At 44.0% G+C, this 19,255-nt stretch overlaps 1 protein-coding gene across 33 annotated transcripts in view; it reads right to left on the bottom strand.

Annotated features, from left to right (window-relative positions):
* CACNA1C (calcium voltage-gated channel subunit alpha1 C) overlaps nucleotides 1-19,255 on the bottom strand; it is a 611,497-nt gene that overhangs the window by 17,182 nt on the left and 575,060 nt on the right. For all 33 annotated transcript variants that reach the window (XM_077340079.1, XM_077340052.1, XM_077340055.1 and 30 more), the window contains 10 exons: nucleotides 18,680-18,808; nucleotides 16,283-16,348; nucleotides 12,002-12,093; nucleotides 9,842-10,010; nucleotides 7,446-7,573; nucleotides 6,197-6,293; nucleotides 4,528-4,630; nucleotides 2,669-2,770; nucleotides 2,182-2,309; nucleotides 1,483-1,617 (listed from right to left, as the gene is read on the bottom strand). In XM_077340079.1, coding sequence (XP_077196194.1) covers nucleotides 1,483-1,617; nucleotides 2,182-2,309; nucleotides 2,669-2,770; nucleotides 4,528-4,630; nucleotides 6,197-6,293; nucleotides 7,446-7,573; nucleotides 9,842-10,010; nucleotides 12,002-12,093; nucleotides 16,283-16,348; nucleotides 18,680-18,808 — 1,149 coding nt within the window. The remainder of the gene's footprint in view (nucleotides 1-1,482; nucleotides 1,618-2,181; nucleotides 2,310-2,668; nucleotides 2,771-4,527; nucleotides 4,631-6,196; nucleotides 6,294-7,445; nucleotides 7,574-9,841; nucleotides 10,011-12,001; nucleotides 12,094-16,282; nucleotides 16,349-18,679; nucleotides 18,809-19,255) is intronic.

Below are 19,255 nucleotides of genomic sequence, written 5' to 3'. Positions count from 1 at the left end.
CGGGCGCGGGCGCGGCCCGAAGCATGGGCGTGGCCCGCGCGGGCGCGGTCCCTGCGGGCGCGACCCGATGCCCTGCCGGTCCCCAGCCTAATAAAGGTTGGGGACCACTGCTCTAGAATGATTTTATCATTATTTTATGTCATGGGGCTGATTTTGACAACAAGATTATGGAGTGGCCATTCAAAGCATTGCATTTGTAGTTTAATTGTGTAAAGTCACTGGGGCTACAGTTAAATTGGTTTGGCCAGTAGGACCATGACTCCCAACCATTAGAAATTTCTCTTGATTACCCAGGCAGGCTATTACTCTGCCTCTATGAGACACTGGATTTGAATGGACAGGAGTCATCTATCAGGTGCCCTAAGAACACCTTCCCTATATTTCCTGAGCATAGATGCAGGGGCAACAGTGCTGCTCCAGAAAGCAAGAAAGATACATAAGCATGACTAAAAAAGAATTCACCATATGCATTTGCTAGTCTACCTGTCAGAAGAAGAGTTGGTTTTTATATCCCCTGTTTCACTGTCTGAAGATAAATTAATAAAATCATCATCATAATAAATAAAATAAATAAAATTGTAATTATCATCCTCATCAAGCCATTCTTGTCCATTGGTGGCCCTGAGCTGCTCCTTTCATGACTGAAACAAGCCATCAAGTTTACTATTACATATTGTGTCTGTATGAGCCTCTTGTGGCGCGGGGTGGTAAGGCAGCAGACATGCAGTCTGAAAGTTCTGCCCATGAGGCTGGGAGTTTGATCCCAGCAACCAGCTCAGGGTTGACTCAGCCTTCCATCCTTCCGAGGTCGGTAAAATGAGTACCCAGCTTGCTGGGGGGTAAACAGTAATGACTGGGGAAGGCACTGGCAAACCAGCTCTTGCCATCCAAGGTTTTTATGTTTAAAACAGTGCTTTAAAATTTCAGTGTGTGTGTGTGTGTGTGTGTGTGTGTATGTGTATGTATATATATATATATATATATATATATATATATATATATATATATATATATATATATATATATATATATATATATATATATATATATATATATATATATATATATATATATATATATATATATATATATATATATATATATATATATATGACATGCAGTCTGAAAGCTCTGCCCATGAGGCTGGGAGTTTGATCCCAGCAGCCAGCTCAAGGTTGGCTCAGCCTTCCATCCTTCCGAGGTCGGTAAAATGAGGGGTAAACGGTAATGACTGGGGAAGGCACTGGCAAACCACCCTGTACTGAGTCTGCCATGAAACCACCCTGTACTGAGTCTGCCAGCTAGAGGGCGTCACCCCAAGGGTCAGACATGACCCGGTGCTTGCACAGGGGATACCTTTACCTTTACCTTTATTGTGTCTGTAACTAAGCATGTTGGATCAGCACGTGATTTTCCATAGGTCTCATTTCTGGTGATCTTTTCACCTCATAGGTTAACAGAGGTAACAGAGAAAGCACTTACTCTGAAGATATCATCCTCAGAGGCGGCAGAAACGGCTTCTTTCATGGCCTTGTCTAATTCTTCTTCGGCAGTCAAGTCTCCTGAGATAGCCCGTCGGATTTCTGGCCCAATATCATGTAATGTACGCAGACCAGCCTGGAAAAAAAATGCAGTTTAGTACACTGGCAGCTAAGAGAAATAAAAGTGACACAGATCTACGCTTCAGACTCAGTGACTTCCAGTGAGACTGGATGCTTTAATACTGAAGTGAAAATTTCAATCAAATTCCTTGGCCATTTATTGCCATCTGAAAATCTTGCGTCTCGTCAATATTTCTGTGGATCTCTGCTTCCTAATGAATTAACTCCCCACCCAAGAATTGTACAGGGGAGAAAAATGAATTAAAAATATTTAAAATAATTATAGATTAACTACTGAGATGGTTCTGGAGGGAGTCCATGCATCCTAAAGACTCAGGTCCCTTAGCACAGGGGTAGTCAGCCTGTGGTCCTGCAGATGCCCATGGACTAGAATTCCCATGAGCCCCTGCCAGCAAACGCTGGCAGGGGCTCATGGGAATTGTAGTCCATGGACATCTGCAGGACCACAGGTTGACTACCCCTGCCTTAGTACATCCTAGCAATGGACAGAAAGACACTCTAATTCTCTTGATTACAGTGAGACTTAAGTGTATGGGCCTTCTGGGTGCCCATTTCTTACCTGGAGGGAAAGTGCATTTCGTTGCGAAGGTTTACCAACAAGGCCCTGTTCTTTGCGTTTCTTGAATTTCCGGAAATACTCTTGGATCAGGAATGTGGCATAGAACTTCCCAACAGTCACCTCATCATCTAGGTAGGGACATTTGGGGGAAAAAAAGCAAAGAAGCAGCTGAAAACATTTATCATGTTCATCTGATAAACAGCTAGAATCATAGAATCATAGAGTTGGAAGGGATCTCTTGGGTCATCTAGTCCAACCTCCTGCACCATGCAGGACACTCATATCCCTATCACTCATCCACTGTAACCTGCCACCCCCTTGAACCTTCACAGAATCAGCCTCTCTGTCAGATGGCGATCCAACTTCTGCTTAAAAATTTCTAAAGATGGAGAACCCGCTATTTACTGGCAGCAGCTTTTATTTTCACATAAAAGATAGGCAGTAAATTACAGACAGTCAGTAGGGCTAAAAAGACAGGTACACTCACCACCTGCTGGGGGGACCACCTGATCCAGAAGCTTCATACTTGTACGCTTCCAGATTTTCTTGATGATTGCACGCAGCTCTTCATTGGCTTGTTCCAAGTTACCTGCCAGAGGAAATGGTATTCAGAGGATTAATGAAATAGTCCCAGTTATGTACAGCTATTTAAAACAGGAAACTGCAGATAGATAGCGTCTTCAGAAAGAACCTTGGTTCTATGAAAATACTGGTGAAGAATAGACAAGAAAGATGCATGAAGAAACACACATCTTCAGGATCAACAAGGCAACATGGGAGAGGAGGAGGCAAAAGGATCTAAGTTCTTCATGCAGATACGTAGAAAGCAACAAAATATGTACAATGCATACTGAATAGCCAATGCATATGGACCTGCTCAAGTAGATCACATCCTGTTGCATTGGGGTAATTCAAGGGATGCCTGTTCCCAGGGAAACTTACCAGGCCCATAGCACCAGAGCCAGATTAAGGGTTTGCAGGGCCCTTTTATTGTTTTTGTGGTCCACAATCAACTTAAGTATGAAGACCTCCTAACAATCACACTGTGAAATCCCCCTTAACTGTACAGCACTGTAGGGCCCCTGGAACCACAGGCTCCATAGCACGTGCAGAGGCCCTGGTCTCCATGTTTGCATTTTCAGAGGTGGGCTTTGGGTTTATTTCTTGTAGTACCGCAGGTTTGCAATCCCCTGCCCATAGCCAGCTGCCCGGCACCACTCTATTCTTCCTGGGCATTTTGTTGATAAAAGATATATTTGGGGGATATTTTTTTTTTGCCCCATGACACATTTTTTGTTCCCAGTTTTAGGTTAGGTTTTTCTGTCCAAAGATAATCCTTCTGAGGAATCTCGACAACAGTAGGTCCATATACAATTATTAAATGACAACAGTAGAGGGACAGTCAGCAGAAGGAAGAGGGTATTGGAGGCAGGAAGTCCCACGGGCAGAAAAAAATGGACAGACCATAGCACTGAGAGAAGACCTGGGGATCATCGGCTGTCCTAGACCACAGGAGAATTAAAAGGCTTCCATGAGGGGACTTCCATTTGAAGAAAACGTGTGAACAACCCCACCACCAACAAGCAGAATGCTGACAGGCACGGGTATCCCTATGCATAAACTGAAATATATCCCAAACCATAAATTCCCATTCTTTAACCCTTTGGGATAAGAAATATCAGGCTTTAGAACAGGATAGAAGCTGTACCCTCTGAGCACTGAAAAACATTTTTTTTTTTGCTTTGAAGATGCTGTTTCATATATTTTAGGCTACTTCCATTGTTTATACCTGATGCTCTTTTTGTTACTATGTTGTATAATTGTATGGTTCTGTTATTTCATATTTTTATGCTGTTGCTTTGACTATTGTAATCTTGTTATTTTAAAATATCATTGACAATTTGGAAGAAAAGAATTTAAATAAATAATGACAGTTTACTGTTCAGTTTTATCAAATAGTTGTTACTCGAGTTTTAGCATGCATCCATCCATCCATCCATCCATCCATCCATCCTACCTACCTACCTACCTACCTACCCTTCTCCCTCCCTCCCTCTCTCCCTCCAAAATGCTACCCAACCCCTCTTAGATCCTTGATCGCTAGTGACTTGCTCAGGTGTAAAGGTCTGAGAAACATTCTGGTTGATGCTCAAGTCTGGTGATTCTCAGGTGTTAAAGAGTCTGACTTTGAAAAGCAAACTTTTCGTTTTAATGTTGAACCTGGATTGAAGTTTGCAAAATAAGAACTCTGAACCCCATGGTAGCAAATTTTCTTCTGTCTGTCCTTCCTCATGACTCGTAAGCACGATGCAAAAGCCTGTCAGATATTCCAAGCCTTTATCTTACCTTCTGTTTTAATCCTCAGTGCTGTTCTGACCAGTGCAAAAAGAGTGGCATTAAACATGACAGTCCCATCACAATTCAGTGGCATATTCATGGAGACAAGGCGCTATAGGGGAAGGAAAAGAGAGAAAATACAACATGGATACCAAATGAATTATATATTAATTAATAATGTGCTTGGCCATTCAAGTTGGACATTCATGTCTTTTCCTGGGGCATTTCCTTCATTGTGATCATTCTGCAATGCCGCAGCCTGAATATGCCTTAAAAATTTTGGTTTCTGCCTCATAACAGAAAATATAATTGCAACCCAAATGCTAAAGGACAAAGTCAGAATATACAATAAAAAGAAAAAGCAGTCTAGGTTTAGTTTTGGTACTTCGGGGCAACAAATGGGCATTATTGAAGGCTCCCGTACTTGGTTTCTAGAATTACTGAATATCCTACCCCTAGAACCCCTTCCCCTGGCATAAATTGTCTGATCACCTTTTATTAGTCGGAATTGTGATACTACACAAGGAGATTGGTGACAGTATTGGAATTATTCCTCTCCCCCTTCGCATCAGATACATACTGTTGTTTGACAACTACTGAATTACACTGTGCTTATCCTTATATTCTTCTACGTTCTATGTAAACCGCCCTTGGCTGCAGGGCAGGATGGAATATGAATTCCATTCCCTGATTCTAGAATCTGTCATGAACTCTCAGTTGCTAACTTCTTTGTGGTTTTAGTACATCACTACGGATGGGTGCAGAAACATCAATTTGGAAACCTCTAGAGCTGGGATTTGGATATGCATCGCCAGCCCATCTTATGTCTTCCTCCTCTGTTCAATGACTAAGTGGTGGTAGCTCTCTTCCCCAGCACTTAAAAAAGATTTCATCTGGGACACTCTCTTCGAAGAGGACTCAGAAGAGGTACTGTTCTCAGTCCTCAGTAAAACCCCTCAGTGTACTACTGGGAAATGGAAGTATCCATTACATGACATGACACAACCACTTTTTTTGGAAGAAATTCTCACTGCTCTTTGCCTCCAGTGGTCCCCAACCTTTTCTGGGCTGGGGACCGGGGGGGGGGGGGAAGAGGGAGGCCCGGGGACCAGGGGGGAGAGGGAGGTGCGGGTGTGGGCGTGCTGCGCTGCGGGGGGAGGGAGGCACGGCTGCCTGCGTGCCAGTGCCCATGCCTCCCTCCCCCCTGCCACAGCCCGGTACTGAGGGATCCACGGACCGGGACCGGTCCACGGCCTGGGGGTTGGGGAACACTGTCCTAAAGGACATGGAACAAGACACCTAAATTTTTAGGTGCCTCTGAGCAACTTGTATATGGAGCAAAAAATGTGGAGGTGTAGCAGTGGCCCTCAGATGTCATCCCTGGTGGTCCTCAACTGAAGATGAACTGGACCAACTTATCCCAGCCGCAAGGGAAGAAACAGTCCTGTGGCTGCCGTTTTGGAATCCCCTGTAATGTGGTCCATTCGAGGGGCTCTTGAGGTACACTGCTGTACCCCCAGTACATGGGTTGGGAAACCCTGCCTTAGAGGTAACATGCTTATAGAATATTATCAGATGCCTTTTTAGTAGAGGCTTATGCTTGGGATAAGTCTGAAAACAAACATTAAAATTCTGTCGGCACATCACTTAGCAAAACATTTGGGAAGTACCGCCTTACTTTGCAAGCCACACGGTGAGGGCAGAGCTTGCCAAAGCCCAGGGGAGGCTGTATCCGACGCAGAAGTGTCACCACATCTAGGTGTTTGATACGGCCCCTGTGGGGAGAGGTGCAAAAAATAACCTGTCGCATAGAGTGTAAAATGCACTGTAATAAATAAGTCTGCCTTAAAAATAAACCACTGATAAGTTTGTTCCTATATGGGCTCTGTTGCCCCCATTCCTTTATCTGCAAAGTGCTTGTAGCTACTCTCAGTTGTAACTGCTGGGTTCTGATAGCTTCAGCCACTAGCAGAACTATCTCAAATGTGCAGGCTCGCTTGGACAAGGGTGAAGGGATGTGCTTTGTTCTCTCTGTGTTTAATCCTGGGCACCACACTTTTAGAAAGATACAGACAACCAATGGGTTTAGAAGGTAGCAGTAAATGGTGGTGGTGGTGGATTCTGGGGGAAATTCCTTGTAAAGAAAAGCTGAAGGAACTGAAGAGAGAGGGGAACACGACCACCCGAAAGGCTGTCACATGGAAGAAGCCCAAGACATGTTTTCTGTGGCTACAGAAATCCAGATTCAGTCTAGTGGTTTTAAATTACAGGAGGGCAGATTTTGGTTGAAGAAATTTCCTGCGGGGTGACAATTCTTTGGACAAAAATCTCTTTTCTCAGTGTGTTCCTAACCCATGGATTTAAATATCTGCAGATAGGGCCTTGTTTGGAATTAGATATATTGATTGATACTGAGATTTGTTTAAATTGTGTTCTGGTGAAATGTACATTTAAGTAACTATCAGAATGGCAAGCTTTGGGAAAAAGAGAAGAAGAACTAGGTTTTTGTACCTCGTTTTTACTTCCTGAAGGGGTCTTGCAGTGGCTTACAATCACCAACCCTTCATCTCCCCACAACATGCACCTTGTGAGCTAGGTGAGGCTGAGAGAGCTCTGAGAGAACTGTGAATAGCCCAAAAGCTGGCTGTATGTGGAGGAGGAGCGGGGAATGAAACCTGGTTCCCCAGATGAGAGTCCACCACTCTTAACCATTACATCAGGGGTAGTCAACCTGTGGTCCTCCAGATGTCCATGGACTACAATTCCCACGAGCCCCTGCCAGCGTTGCTGGCAGGGGCTCGTGGGAATTGTAGTCCATGGACATCTGGAGGACCACAGGTTGACTACCCCTGCATTACATCATGTTGGCTCTCAAAACCCAAGACATTTTGCAAGTTTATCTCTCTAAAATATTTCTGGGAACTTACTTAGCTTCAGGATCATATTCAGCCCAAATACGTTTGAACTCATCCAGATGATGAGGCCCAAGAATTGACCAGTCCCGTGTCAGGTAGTCAAAGTTATCCATGATAACAGCTACAAAAAGATTAATGATCTACAAACAAGAACAGGAATATTAACGGAGAGGAAATTTTTCACGCCAGAATCCTCTAGGCGTCAAAACCTTCTTCCTGCAGAATTCTGAGGTTTTTACTCCAGAAATCTGTTGTTTCTTTGAACAGGGTCACACAAATTCATTCCTGTAAACTGGACATTATCGAGGAAACGGCGTCATGAAAGAAACCAATCTGCAGCTCTGTAAACTTGGTGGGGGTGGAAAGGGCGGTCAAGACACAGCCGACTGTGGGGATTTCAAGGCAATAGATGAGCAGAGGGACACAGTAACCCAGGGCTTCCTTGCCCATCTCCCTTTCAAGTATTAACTAGGGCCACCCCTGCTCAGCATCCAAGATCAGGCTAATGTGGACTATCCAGGTCATGGCATGCATTATATAAACTTGCTTCCGTTACTGCACAACAGAAGCCGTATCGGAAAGAGTGACTTTTATAGTGGACAATGGCAAGCTAGGTTCAGATGACCCAGTCGTTTGATGTTTTCAAAGACCATTCCACTTATTTTTGACATGTTTGGGCATTTCCTTTATGCTTGAAGGATTAAGTCATAAAGGAAGCGAAGCAACAGTCTTTGGGTGGGGGAGGGAAGCGACGTTGTATTTGCAACTCCTTGGGCCAGAGCTGGCTAGATGGAATCGCAGGGCTTCCTATTACCACCAGATAGATATCAGGATTTTGTTTTCACAGTCGGAGTAGTTCAGCAATGGAATCAGCTGCCTAAGGAGGAGGTGAGCTCTTCCTCACTGGCAGTCTTCAAGCAGCAGCTGGACAGATGCTTATCCTGGATCCTTAAGGCTGATCCTGCATTGAGCAGGGGGGTAGACTTGGTGGCCTGTATGGCCCCTTCCAACTCTAGGACTCTATGATTCTAAGCAGCGGCTGGACAGATGCTTATCCTGGATCCTTAAAGCTGATCCTGCATTGAGCAGGGGGGTAGACTTGGTGGCCTGTATGGCCCCTTCCAACTCTAGGACTCTATGATTCTAAGCAGTGGCTGGACAGATGCTTATCCTGGGTGCTTCAGGCTAATCCTGCATTGAGCAGGGGGTTGGACTGGGTGGCCTGTATGGCCCCTTCCAACTCTAGGACTCTATGATTCTAAGCAGTGGCTGGACAGATGCTTATCCTGGATGCTTCAGGCTGATCCTGCATTGAGCAGGGGGTTGGACCGAGTGGCCTGTATGGCCCCTTCCAACTCTAGGACTCTATCATTCTAAGGAGCGGCTGGACAGATGCTTATCCTGGATCCTTAAGGCTGATCCTGCATTGAGCAGGGGGTTGGACTAGATGGCCTTTATGGCCCCTTCCAACTCTAGGACTATGATTCTAAGCAGCGGCTGGACAGATGCTTATCCTGGATCCTTAAGGCTGATCCTGCATTGAGCAGGGGATTGGACTAGATGGCCTTTATGGCCCCTTCCAACTCTAGGACTATGATTCTAAGCAGCGGCTGGACAGATGCTTATCCTGGATCCTTAAGGCTGATCCTGCATTGAGCAGGGGATTGGACTAGATGGCCTTTATGGCCCCTTCCAACTCTAGGACTATGATTCTAAGCAGCGGCTGGACAGATGCTTATCCTGGATCCTTAAGGCTGATCCTGCATTGAGCAGGGGGTTGGACTGGGTGGCCTGTATGGCCCCTTCAAACTCTATGATTATGTGACTTCCTAGCAATGTCACATTCACTGCCTACTTGCTGGAAAGAACAGGATTCACTACAGCTCTACATGCCTCAGGCAGGCTTTTTGTTCCCTCTGTGTTTCCTTACAAAGGAGTACTGTGCATATTAATTATATTCTTCACCATCATCAGACTGTACCAGTGAAAAAGTTTGCCTAAATCTGAGAACCATTTTTACCTAAATCTGCAACTTGTGCAGTTTTTAAATACATGAACAGTTTATAAACTTATTAACTAAATCAAGAACATAAACATTTTGAGTAGGGACAATTCCTTGAGTAGGGTGCCTTCAGGAGGAGTGACAACGGCCAAGCTGCTCCTCCTGCCGCGACCCCTGTGAAAGGGTCGTTTGACCCCCCAAAAGGGTCTCGACCCCCAGGTTGAGAACCACTGCCCTAGAGACAAAGGTGTTGGATTTGAAGCTCAGCAGACCATTAGTCTTAAGGAATCATCAGCTACTTCCTTTGGGCAGTGAATGCCATCTTGGAGCAACTACATTTCCCCACGCATGGCGGAGGTAAGCCCACTTAAAAGCCCAACATATAGAGCTGCTGAGAGATACTCACTAGAAAGGCACAAAGCATGTAGAAACTAATGAAATAAAAGATGGCAAAGCTGCTTCCACAGGAATACTCGTCTTCGGTCGAGTTGTTGAGTTCCAAGGAATCAGGGTCACACTTCTTATCCGGGAGGCATGCCAGCATGATTTCCTGCCATGCTTCACCGGTAGCGCACCTGGTGAAAAAGCGGTTGTTAAGGATAAGATGCGGAGGCACTTGATCTTCCTTCACTGCCTAATGAGAGCTAGCTACTTCGTATGCCTGCTGGAAAACACCTCGCTCGAACAGTGGAAATGGTTCTTAGACTACCTATCTAGATATAATATGTATAGGTAAATTTGAATCAGGAAGATGATTATATGCCGATGTCGATAACACTATTATTACTATTAGCTATTAGCATGTTTAACTTTCATTTGTATTAGGGGCAATTGATTTATTAGGACTAGAGTGTGGGATTTGTGTTAGTAATTCTAGCAAATAATTTGAGGGAAAAGAAACGCTATAGAGCAAAGATTAAGATTCTAAGTAGTTTCAATTCGGTCAATGTAATAATTTAATATTTTGATGGAACTGCAGTATTTACGGATGGGTGGGATTATGTCATGGTTAAAGTGTTTTGGACTATGTTAAAAAAAGAAAATAATAATAATAAAAAAGAAAAGAAAACACCCCGCTCGGTCCAAGAGCAGCCGTAGCATTCTCTCTCGGAGGTAAAGGGTTTTCTGATCAACTGATGTATGATGCCTCCCATCTGAGCCGGCAGTCTTCCTGCCGCAGTTCAAAGGGCAGTGTTTGTAGTTGTGGTCAAACATTGCTCCTAGTATATTTTCTATATCCTTTCTGTCTCATTTTCTCTCACCTGCTTGAATGTGAGAACCCTTAAAAAATAAAGAAAAAGGAGCCCTGTAGTTCACTCTTTTGCTTACTTTTGCCACCTATATGAGAAGGGAAGAAGAGTTGGGTTTTTTAAGACCCTGTTTTTCGCTGTTTGAAGGAGTCCCAAAGTCGCTTACAATCGCCTTCCCTTCCTCTCCCCACAACAGACACCCTGTGAGGGAGGTGAGGCTCAGAGAGCTCTGATGGAACTGCCCTGGTGAGAACAGCTGTAACAGGGCTGTGACTGACCCAAGGTCATCCAGCTGGCTGCATGTGGAATAGGAATGGGGAATCAAATCCGGCCGCCGCCATTGGCAGAGCTTAAATATGCAAAGATAGCAAAGCACCGGGCTGCTTAAAAGAATAAAATAGTTTTATTGTGATGAGAAACGAGGAAAATAATCCTCATAATCCTAACTTTTCTGTTCTCTGCTCATTCTGTCTGTTGAGGAGGCAAGCAGGGAGGAACTAGGCTCAAAGGAGCAGGAAGTCTCCAAACAGCCAATCAGGGCACTATCTGGAGACTATTGGGAAAATATCAGGAAGTTCCTCATCTAACTTTGCTCAATATACATCTCCTTCCATGCTCCCTGCTAGACATTCTTCATATACTTTTGAATCCTGCACGCTACAGATCCTGGATATTCCAACACTAAATCCAGGATTGGAATTCAGTGTGTCAAGTTAAACCATTTCTCTCTAGCACGCTTCTTTCAGTTCCCCTTCATCTGTCAAGTTGTTCCCCCTCTTTTTTCATGGTTTGCTATCTAAACTTTAGATTAGAAATCTTCAGCTGAGTGGGACTTCCACTCCCCCCTCTGTCAGAGACTGGAAGTTGGAAATTCACAGATCAGATGGGTGGATCCTCCATTGATCAGTCAGTTTTTCTGAAGGAAGTTGAAGCAGTGTGTGTTGGAGGTGATTTTTCAGCAGGAAAGCAAGGGTTAAATAGACCTTCTTCCCTCACTATGATCTCTCCCTTCAACTTGCTGTTTTGGTGGCAGCATTGTGTAAAAATAATAATATACATAGGTCATGAAGCTAATCTAAAGACAAAATATATTACAAAACAAAATCAGAGTCCATTGGCATCTTTAAGACCAACAAAGATTTATTCAAGGTGTGAGCTTTCGAGTGCAAGCACTCTTCCTCACACTTGAATACATCTTTGTGGGTCTTAAAGGTGCCACCGGACTCTGAGTTTGTTTTGTTGTGCTGCTTCAGACCAACACGGCTACCAAATATATTACAGACATTATGAATGACTTTCTCCGAAAACAGGCTCACCTGAAAAGCAGCAGCACGGCTTGAGGGAAAGTTTGAAAGTTGTTGTTCCGGTTTATTTCTGTGGTATCATTCAAGGCAATTTTACCAAACACCTAGTCAAAGGAAGAAGAGGGTTACGGGGGGCAACAATTAAAGAGGGAGAGAGAGAAAGATGGGCGTGTGCAGCAACGGATTTGAAAGAAGTTCCCATGTTGCAAGTTGGGATGAAAAGTGGATTTTGATATTGATTTACCTGAGTGCAGTTGTTTCATTGTGTATACATTTGGCTGGTTTTCTGTATCTGATGTTCTACTTTTACTTTAATAATTTTTATTTGATGGACAATTCTAATATCGATCAGAACTCTACTTATTTCTGATCTGCTTGCCAAGGTTTTCCTAGTCCTTGAAGTTTTGTACCATCCTTTGTGTGAGTTCTCGCCACACCTAAACACAATTCACTGTTCAAAAATTGTGAGTTTTAAAAAAGAAATTACCATGGTTTACTTGCTACAACAGAACAGACAGACATATTATGCTGTCTGTCACATCAATAAAAATCACAAGGGAACTTAGATTGGCAATGAAGAAGAAATCCCTTTTCTATTGGGAAGCTGTAGGTACTATAACTCTTCAAGATATTTGCAGAGAAGATGCACATGAAGACAATTTACCCACATTTCAGTTTAAATATGCAAGAACATTCAGATATAGTTAAAGATCAATATACATACAGCTTTTTCTCTGCGAAAAATGCATGAAATCAAAACCGGGATATGGATCTACTATTCTATTCTTCTAAATCAACTAGCTTAGACAAACTGTTTAGGACTCCACCATTAAATCTGTCTTAAAACATCTTAAACACTCCCCTCTCATGAAAGTGGCTTGAGATTATTATTTTTTAATTACTTGGCGATCTCAGGAGCTTTGGTTGGGCTCTGTTCGTGCACTGGGACCCCAAGGGTGCTGCTGGGAGCTCCCAACAATCTTCTGTGTAATTCTGGACAGTGCCCTTTTTAAAAAGAGAGAAGTACTGGAATGCTCTACAACAGGGGTAGTCAACCTGTGGTCCTCCAGATGTTCATGGACTACAATGCCCATGAGCCCCTGCTGGCAGGGGCTCATGGGAATTGTAGTCCATGAACATCTGGAGGACCACAGGTTGACTACCCCTGCTCTACAAGACGTCAGGCAGGAGAACGTCAATGAAAAGGACGTTGTACAAAGTTGGTTGCCTCATCAGCCCTCTGGAATTCTCCAGGCTCACCCTCCCTATCACTAGTTAATAAAGACAGCCACAGCTGTTCTGAGGGGGCGCTGGGCGTTTCCATTTCGGGAGGACAGATTAAATGTTCTCAGGCAGGCCATATTTTTCCTCTCAGGAAACAAGAGTGTGAGGCGAGCGTTCCACATGGGGAAGATCTCTTTTGTCCTTTTAAACCCTCCACACAGCAGACAAGATGACGGGCAATGGCGAGGCTAAAACCAGCATTTATCTTCTCATCCGCAAACCAAAATGTATAGAAGTGGCAGAAATGTCCAAAGGAGATTCCTTCCTTAAGTACATTTGCTAAAACAGGGCTTCCTGTTTTAGGATTTTGCGATGGCTTGGCAAGCGTTTCCCAAATGGGAAATACATCTTTTAAAGCAACTATCTGGTGATGTGACCATATATTTTATTTCATTTATTTCATTTATATTTTTATACCGCCCTTCCCTACGGCTCTGGGCGGTTTACATAAAACATTTTTGAACATTCACATAGAACACTATTAAAATCAATATAACAGTATAACAATAACAACAACAATATAGTCATATTGACCTCCCCCCTCCCAAAATGGCCAATGATGGCCCTGGAGGGGTTGGGAAGGGGAGGGGCCCTGGGTGGGCGTGTCCTCAGCTCTGCTTCCCAACCATATAATGCACAGTCGTGCCACTTCTGGGGTTTCTCGAAGCCTGGGGAATGTTTCATGGGTTTCTCAACAGTAAAAAAGTTGAGAAAGGCTGTACTAAAGAAAAATGCCACCCATCATTATCAATTTACATTTTTCTCCCTGGCCAGATAAGTTGGCCAAGCTTGAACGCTCGGATGCTTCAGACCACTCGGATTCTCCTTTTTTCAGTCCAACTAGGAAAGTCTTATATCATTGTTGCATTCAAAATGATATAGAAATCCTGAATCAAATAGATTTAAGCAGATGTTTTAAATGTTGCTCATAAGTATCAGTGTGGCTGAGGACTGATGAAAGCAGTATCCTTGTGTGGGGGCAATGGAAGCGGTGAGGCAGTGACCATTCCGAAAGCAAAATGAAACACAAAACTGCCCTGCACCCAACAAAAGCTGAGATTGAGGGGGGGGGGGGCGAGGTATGACCTAGCCACTGTTGCACTATTTAAATGAATGGAGTTACAAGAACAGCCCTAGATGACAGTATGAAATAGTTGTACAATTATGGTATTGATCTGAACTCAAGGATCCCGATTGATTCTTATACACCAATGAGCAAGGTAATAACAACTCATGCAGAAAGCAAATAGATTGTTTAAGAAAGATGGATGACTCCGACCAACTTATTTGGATTGAAGTCAATGTATCTAATTTTCACACAGGACCAAATCTGTGGTTTAGAGCCATGAATAGACAAGAAAGATTGTTCTACAAATCTGAAAAAAAGCCCCAGGTTTGCAGAAGAATTTGAGGTCTAAAAAAAAGAAGTGGCACCTGTACCTTTAAGAGAAGAATGCCCTCTCAGTGGCCATTGGTGGGGTAGCTAGGCAACAGTATTGCCAGCCTTTAAGCCTTAGCTCCTGTAGTGAAAAGCAAGGGGAGGGAGGCAAGGCTCTTTCCAGGATTGTTTTGGCCTGAGAGGACTGACTGAGGCCAGGGTTGGAAGCAACCATGGGCAATCTGATACCATGCAACTGGCATGGTTCTTCCAAGCCTTGTAGCTTGCAACTATTCAACTGCTGCCACCCAACAAAAGTCACTGTGGTATAACGGTTAGAGTTCCCGACAAGGATCTGGGAAATTCAGGTTCAAATCACCACTATGTCATAGCAGCTCACTGGATTACCTTGGACCAGCTACACATTCCCAGCCTAATCTACCCCACAGGGATTGAGAGGAAGAAATGGAGGAAAGGAGAATGATGCCAGCTCCTTCGTGTCCCCATTGTGAAGAAAAGCAGAGAATTAATAAAGTTAGTCATGTTTTGTAATGCTTTTATTGGTTTAATGGGATTTTGATGTGGGTTTTTATATTATCTGCCACGAGCTGCGTCACTGGGAGTGGTGGGATATACATTTAATAAATAATAATAATAAATAATAAATAGCTGAAGATGGAGGCAGATAAAAACTAGGTTTATTGGTAAATGGGAAGAAGGAGGCAGGGAAAGGGGAGGATATGAGGGCTGTCAGGATGAGGGAACAAGGAAATAGTGAGGGAAGGGGAATGGCCCATGTGAAGCATGCCTATCCTCAACCAGGACCTTTTTGGTGGAAAGAGCTCCCGGAAGAGCTGAGGGCCCTGATGGGACTAGCTTAATTCCACAGGGCCTGCAAGATGGAGTTCTTTCACCAGGCGTTTGGTTGAGGGCCAGCCTGAGAAAGATCTATAGCCCCTCCTCCGATGTTCCAACATAGGACACCTTCCTTGGATGTATGGCAGACAGGAGGTGTGGTGAGGAGGGAATTAAATGGGGATTGTTTTAACGTTTATTGTTTCCATTACTGTATTGTTATGAACTGCTGTCATTAGCTGCCACGAGTTGGCTGGCCAGGAGTGGTGGCTTGTAAATTTAATTTAAGAATCATAGAATCATAGAGCTGGAAGGGGCCATACAGGCCATCTAGTCCAACCCCCTGCTCAACGCAGGATCAGCCCTAAGCATCCTAAAGCATCCAAGAAAAGTGTGTATCCAACCTTTGCTTGAAGACTGCCAGTGAAAAATAATAAATGAATACAGGGGAAAGTGAAGTGCCCACCACAAATCCTTGCAGACTCTCCAGCACTACACAAATAGGCCAAGGGTAGAGGCTGCCAGGAGAAGGGAAGGAGAGAAGACTGAAAATGAGGTGGAGGGGCAGGTAACAGGAGGATGGGGGGGGAGAGAAGATAAAGAAGCAGGAAAAGGGTAGAGACTATTGGGACTTCTGGGGAGTGCAAATGAGCTGCTCCTTGTGGGTCCCCCACTTGCAGTTAATATGAACACTAGATTCCTACTGAAGCTCGCTGCCCCCCACTACTTTCTGGGGCTCCTCCTATATACGTTAGCATGAGAAAACATTAACCTACCTGCATCCCGATCACAGCATAGATAAAAAACAGCATCACTATTAAAAGGGCCACATAAGGGAGAGCCTGGAGGGAAACCAGAAACAGATCATAGTGCATCACTTCGTAAGACGGTTGGGGACGTTGCAAAGGATGCGTCCCGCCATTAAGGGAAGAGAACACGGGGAAGAAGCAGAGGCTGTGATTGACCTTGCCTCTGACATGTGACATGAGCAAATACGTCTCAATGCCTTGGTGCCTCTGCTTTCAGTCACACCTTGCCATGTCTGAAAAGGAGACGCGGACCTCTCGTCCATGGAGAGGTGTGGCTTGTGCCGCTTTGGGAGATATACGAGTTCCCTTTGGGACACCACAAAGTGCCACAGAAAGTGAAATCACGGCCGAACTCATGCTTCTTGCCTCATTGAATAAGTGCAAACAACAAACAGTTGTTATGGATTCATTTTGCCACTAGGTGCCTCTACCAACCCATCTTGGATTTTGCCAGAGCCACTCCGGCGCCATCGAAGAAATCCAGAGGGTTACAGTTCCATGGCCACTACGGCCTGTTTTGTATGTTTATTTTTCTGATGTGTATTAGTATTCTATATCCGAAAAAAAATGTGTGACGTGACCCTTAGAGTGGACAACATTAACAGAATTAATTTGGATGGATCTAAATAAACACGAGGTCAATTGTAAATAGCTTATTTCAAGCCCAGTAAGCATGTTTGTATCATCATCTTAATAATTTTATTGATGTGCTTGTGATTTCACGGGTTTCTTTCATAATGATCAGCTGCCCCACAAACTCAAGTCAGCACAAAACACCTTCCCAGATTTCAAACTGTGCCTGGCCTTGCCAGGCCAGAAAAGCCAGTGGATCCCAAAGATCATTTGCTGTTCCTTCGCAGCAGTTGTAACATGGTTTTAAATAAGAAATACACTGAAATTGTGATGCTTGTCCAATCCTGGATTACGGAAACAAAGAATTTTGTTACAAGGTTCGTTACCTTGTATATGTATATATTACCTTCATTATATTTAATATAATTTTGGGGGGAGACTATTAATTCACCCAGGGTTTTTAAAAGATTCAGTGCATCTCTGTCACCTGAATCCAACTAGTGATGTTTTGAACAGGCTGCAAAAATTTAGCTTGCTGAAACCACACAGTGCTAATAAACTCCATCATTTTTGGAGTCAGACAACTAATTCTGACCCATTTCCCTATCACGCAATAACGGCAGAAACAATATTATTATTTTCGATGAGTAATGCCTGTAAGCTTCTCTCTCTCTCTGCTGGCTTTTGGTCATAATAGATCTTTATGATCTTGCACATGGGCATACAAAAACAGAATAGAACTAAGAGGTTCGTGGTCACCCATCAGTGAGTCAGATAGAAGAGCAGGGACAATAGATTTGGGAGCGGGGAAGACAGATACCAAGGCTAGGTATGCTAAGAGCCTCAGTGGGTTGAGTTGGACAGTGGATTGCTTACTGAGCAATAGGCCTGAGTCTTTTTTGGCATCTCTTTGGGGACTCTTTTCAGTCTTCTATCAGGTAATCCTGAAGATGGCTCACTTGCTGATTTTTAAGCAACTGCATTATTTTAGAAGAACAATTTACTATTCTTCGATTCATCTGTTGCAATCCATTGGGCATCTGGTTCCTGTGGCTATAGACACGGTTTTAATTTTAATGCCCTGATTTAAGCGATTAGTATTAGCATGAGGTAAAGAATGAGGGATTGGACCCGTTGCTGTATCTGGATGGTGGTCAAAAAAGACATTTAACTCCCCAGTGAGAGGAGACAGGATTAGTCAGAAGGATGACTTGGAGGTGGGTGGGCTAGGCTAGGGAACAGTTCATCACCTTAATTTTAATATTGCAAAAGTATGACTGTGAATAAATTTTGCTTAACATTTTATCTGAGATGGATTTGATTGTCCTGATTCGGAATCTATTACTTGCTTAGAACTTGGGAAAGGTGTATGAATTCCAGAAATCAGCCTGCCCATTTTACAAAAACAGACATCTCTTAATCTGAGTTGGGCTTTTGAAATCTTCTCCCCTGCTCCCCTCATCCCCCAATCTTGGGCTACTGATGCATGGAAACCATCTTCACAGGGTATGAGCCATTCAAGGATTATTGCAGATCCCTATAGAAATGTGTATTTTATGTAGTCCCCTATATGAATATGTGGGCCAAAGCCACAGCGTTGTCTTATGTCAGGGGTGGCCAAACGGTGGCTCTCCAGATGTCCATGGACTACAATTGCCACAAACCCCCACCACCATGTGCTGGCAGGGGCTCATGGGAATTGTAGTTCATTGACATGTGGAGAGCCACAGTTTGGCTACCCCCTTCCTACGGCATAGCCCCATAAAGAGCAATGGAAGAACGAAGGAATACCTGGAAAGACTTGATGAAGGTCCAAAGCAGCGTGCGGATGCCCTCCCCTCGGCTCAAGAGCTTCACCAGGCGCATCACACGGAAGAGTCGGAAAAAGGTGATTGAGATGCGAGAGTTTTCCTCTGCGTTCTGGAACCCATTGGCACAGAGGGCAGTAGTTACAACAGCAGATGAGGAACACAGACTCCGGGCCACAGAAAATGCTACTTCACAGGAGGAGCTCACTGCACTGTTCCCCTGCCTTGTCGAATTTCTAATCTTCAAGTGGCCTCAGAAGTTCAGAAAGACAGATGCAGAGCTAATCGTCCTGTCTTCCAGGACTGCTCCCTGAACTATGTTGTCTTTCCTAATTTCACAGCAATTCTCCTTGGTTTCCCAGTGGTGGTTTCCAAGATTTTTTCTCCTAATCTCAGCAATATATATATATTTGCCATTAACTTGATAATATGAGGCACATCCTCCCCCCTCCCCAATGGCTATGGGTGAGAAGTCATAATGGACTGCACACCCAAATAACTTTACTTCCGTCTGGAATTACTTGGCCTGAACCTCTGAAGTTTCTCCATAATATAATCC

The sequence above is a fragment of the Paroedura picta genome, chromosome 5 (genome assembly GCF_049243985.1).
Source record: "Paroedura picta isolate Pp20150507F chromosome 5, Ppicta_v3.0, whole genome shotgun sequence".
Taxonomy (NCBI): Eukaryota; Metazoa; Chordata; class Lepidosauria; order Squamata; family Gekkonidae; genus Paroedura; species Paroedura picta.
The sequence above is the reverse complement of the archived record's forward strand: the minus strand, read 5'-3'. Positions and strand labels throughout refer to the sequence as shown.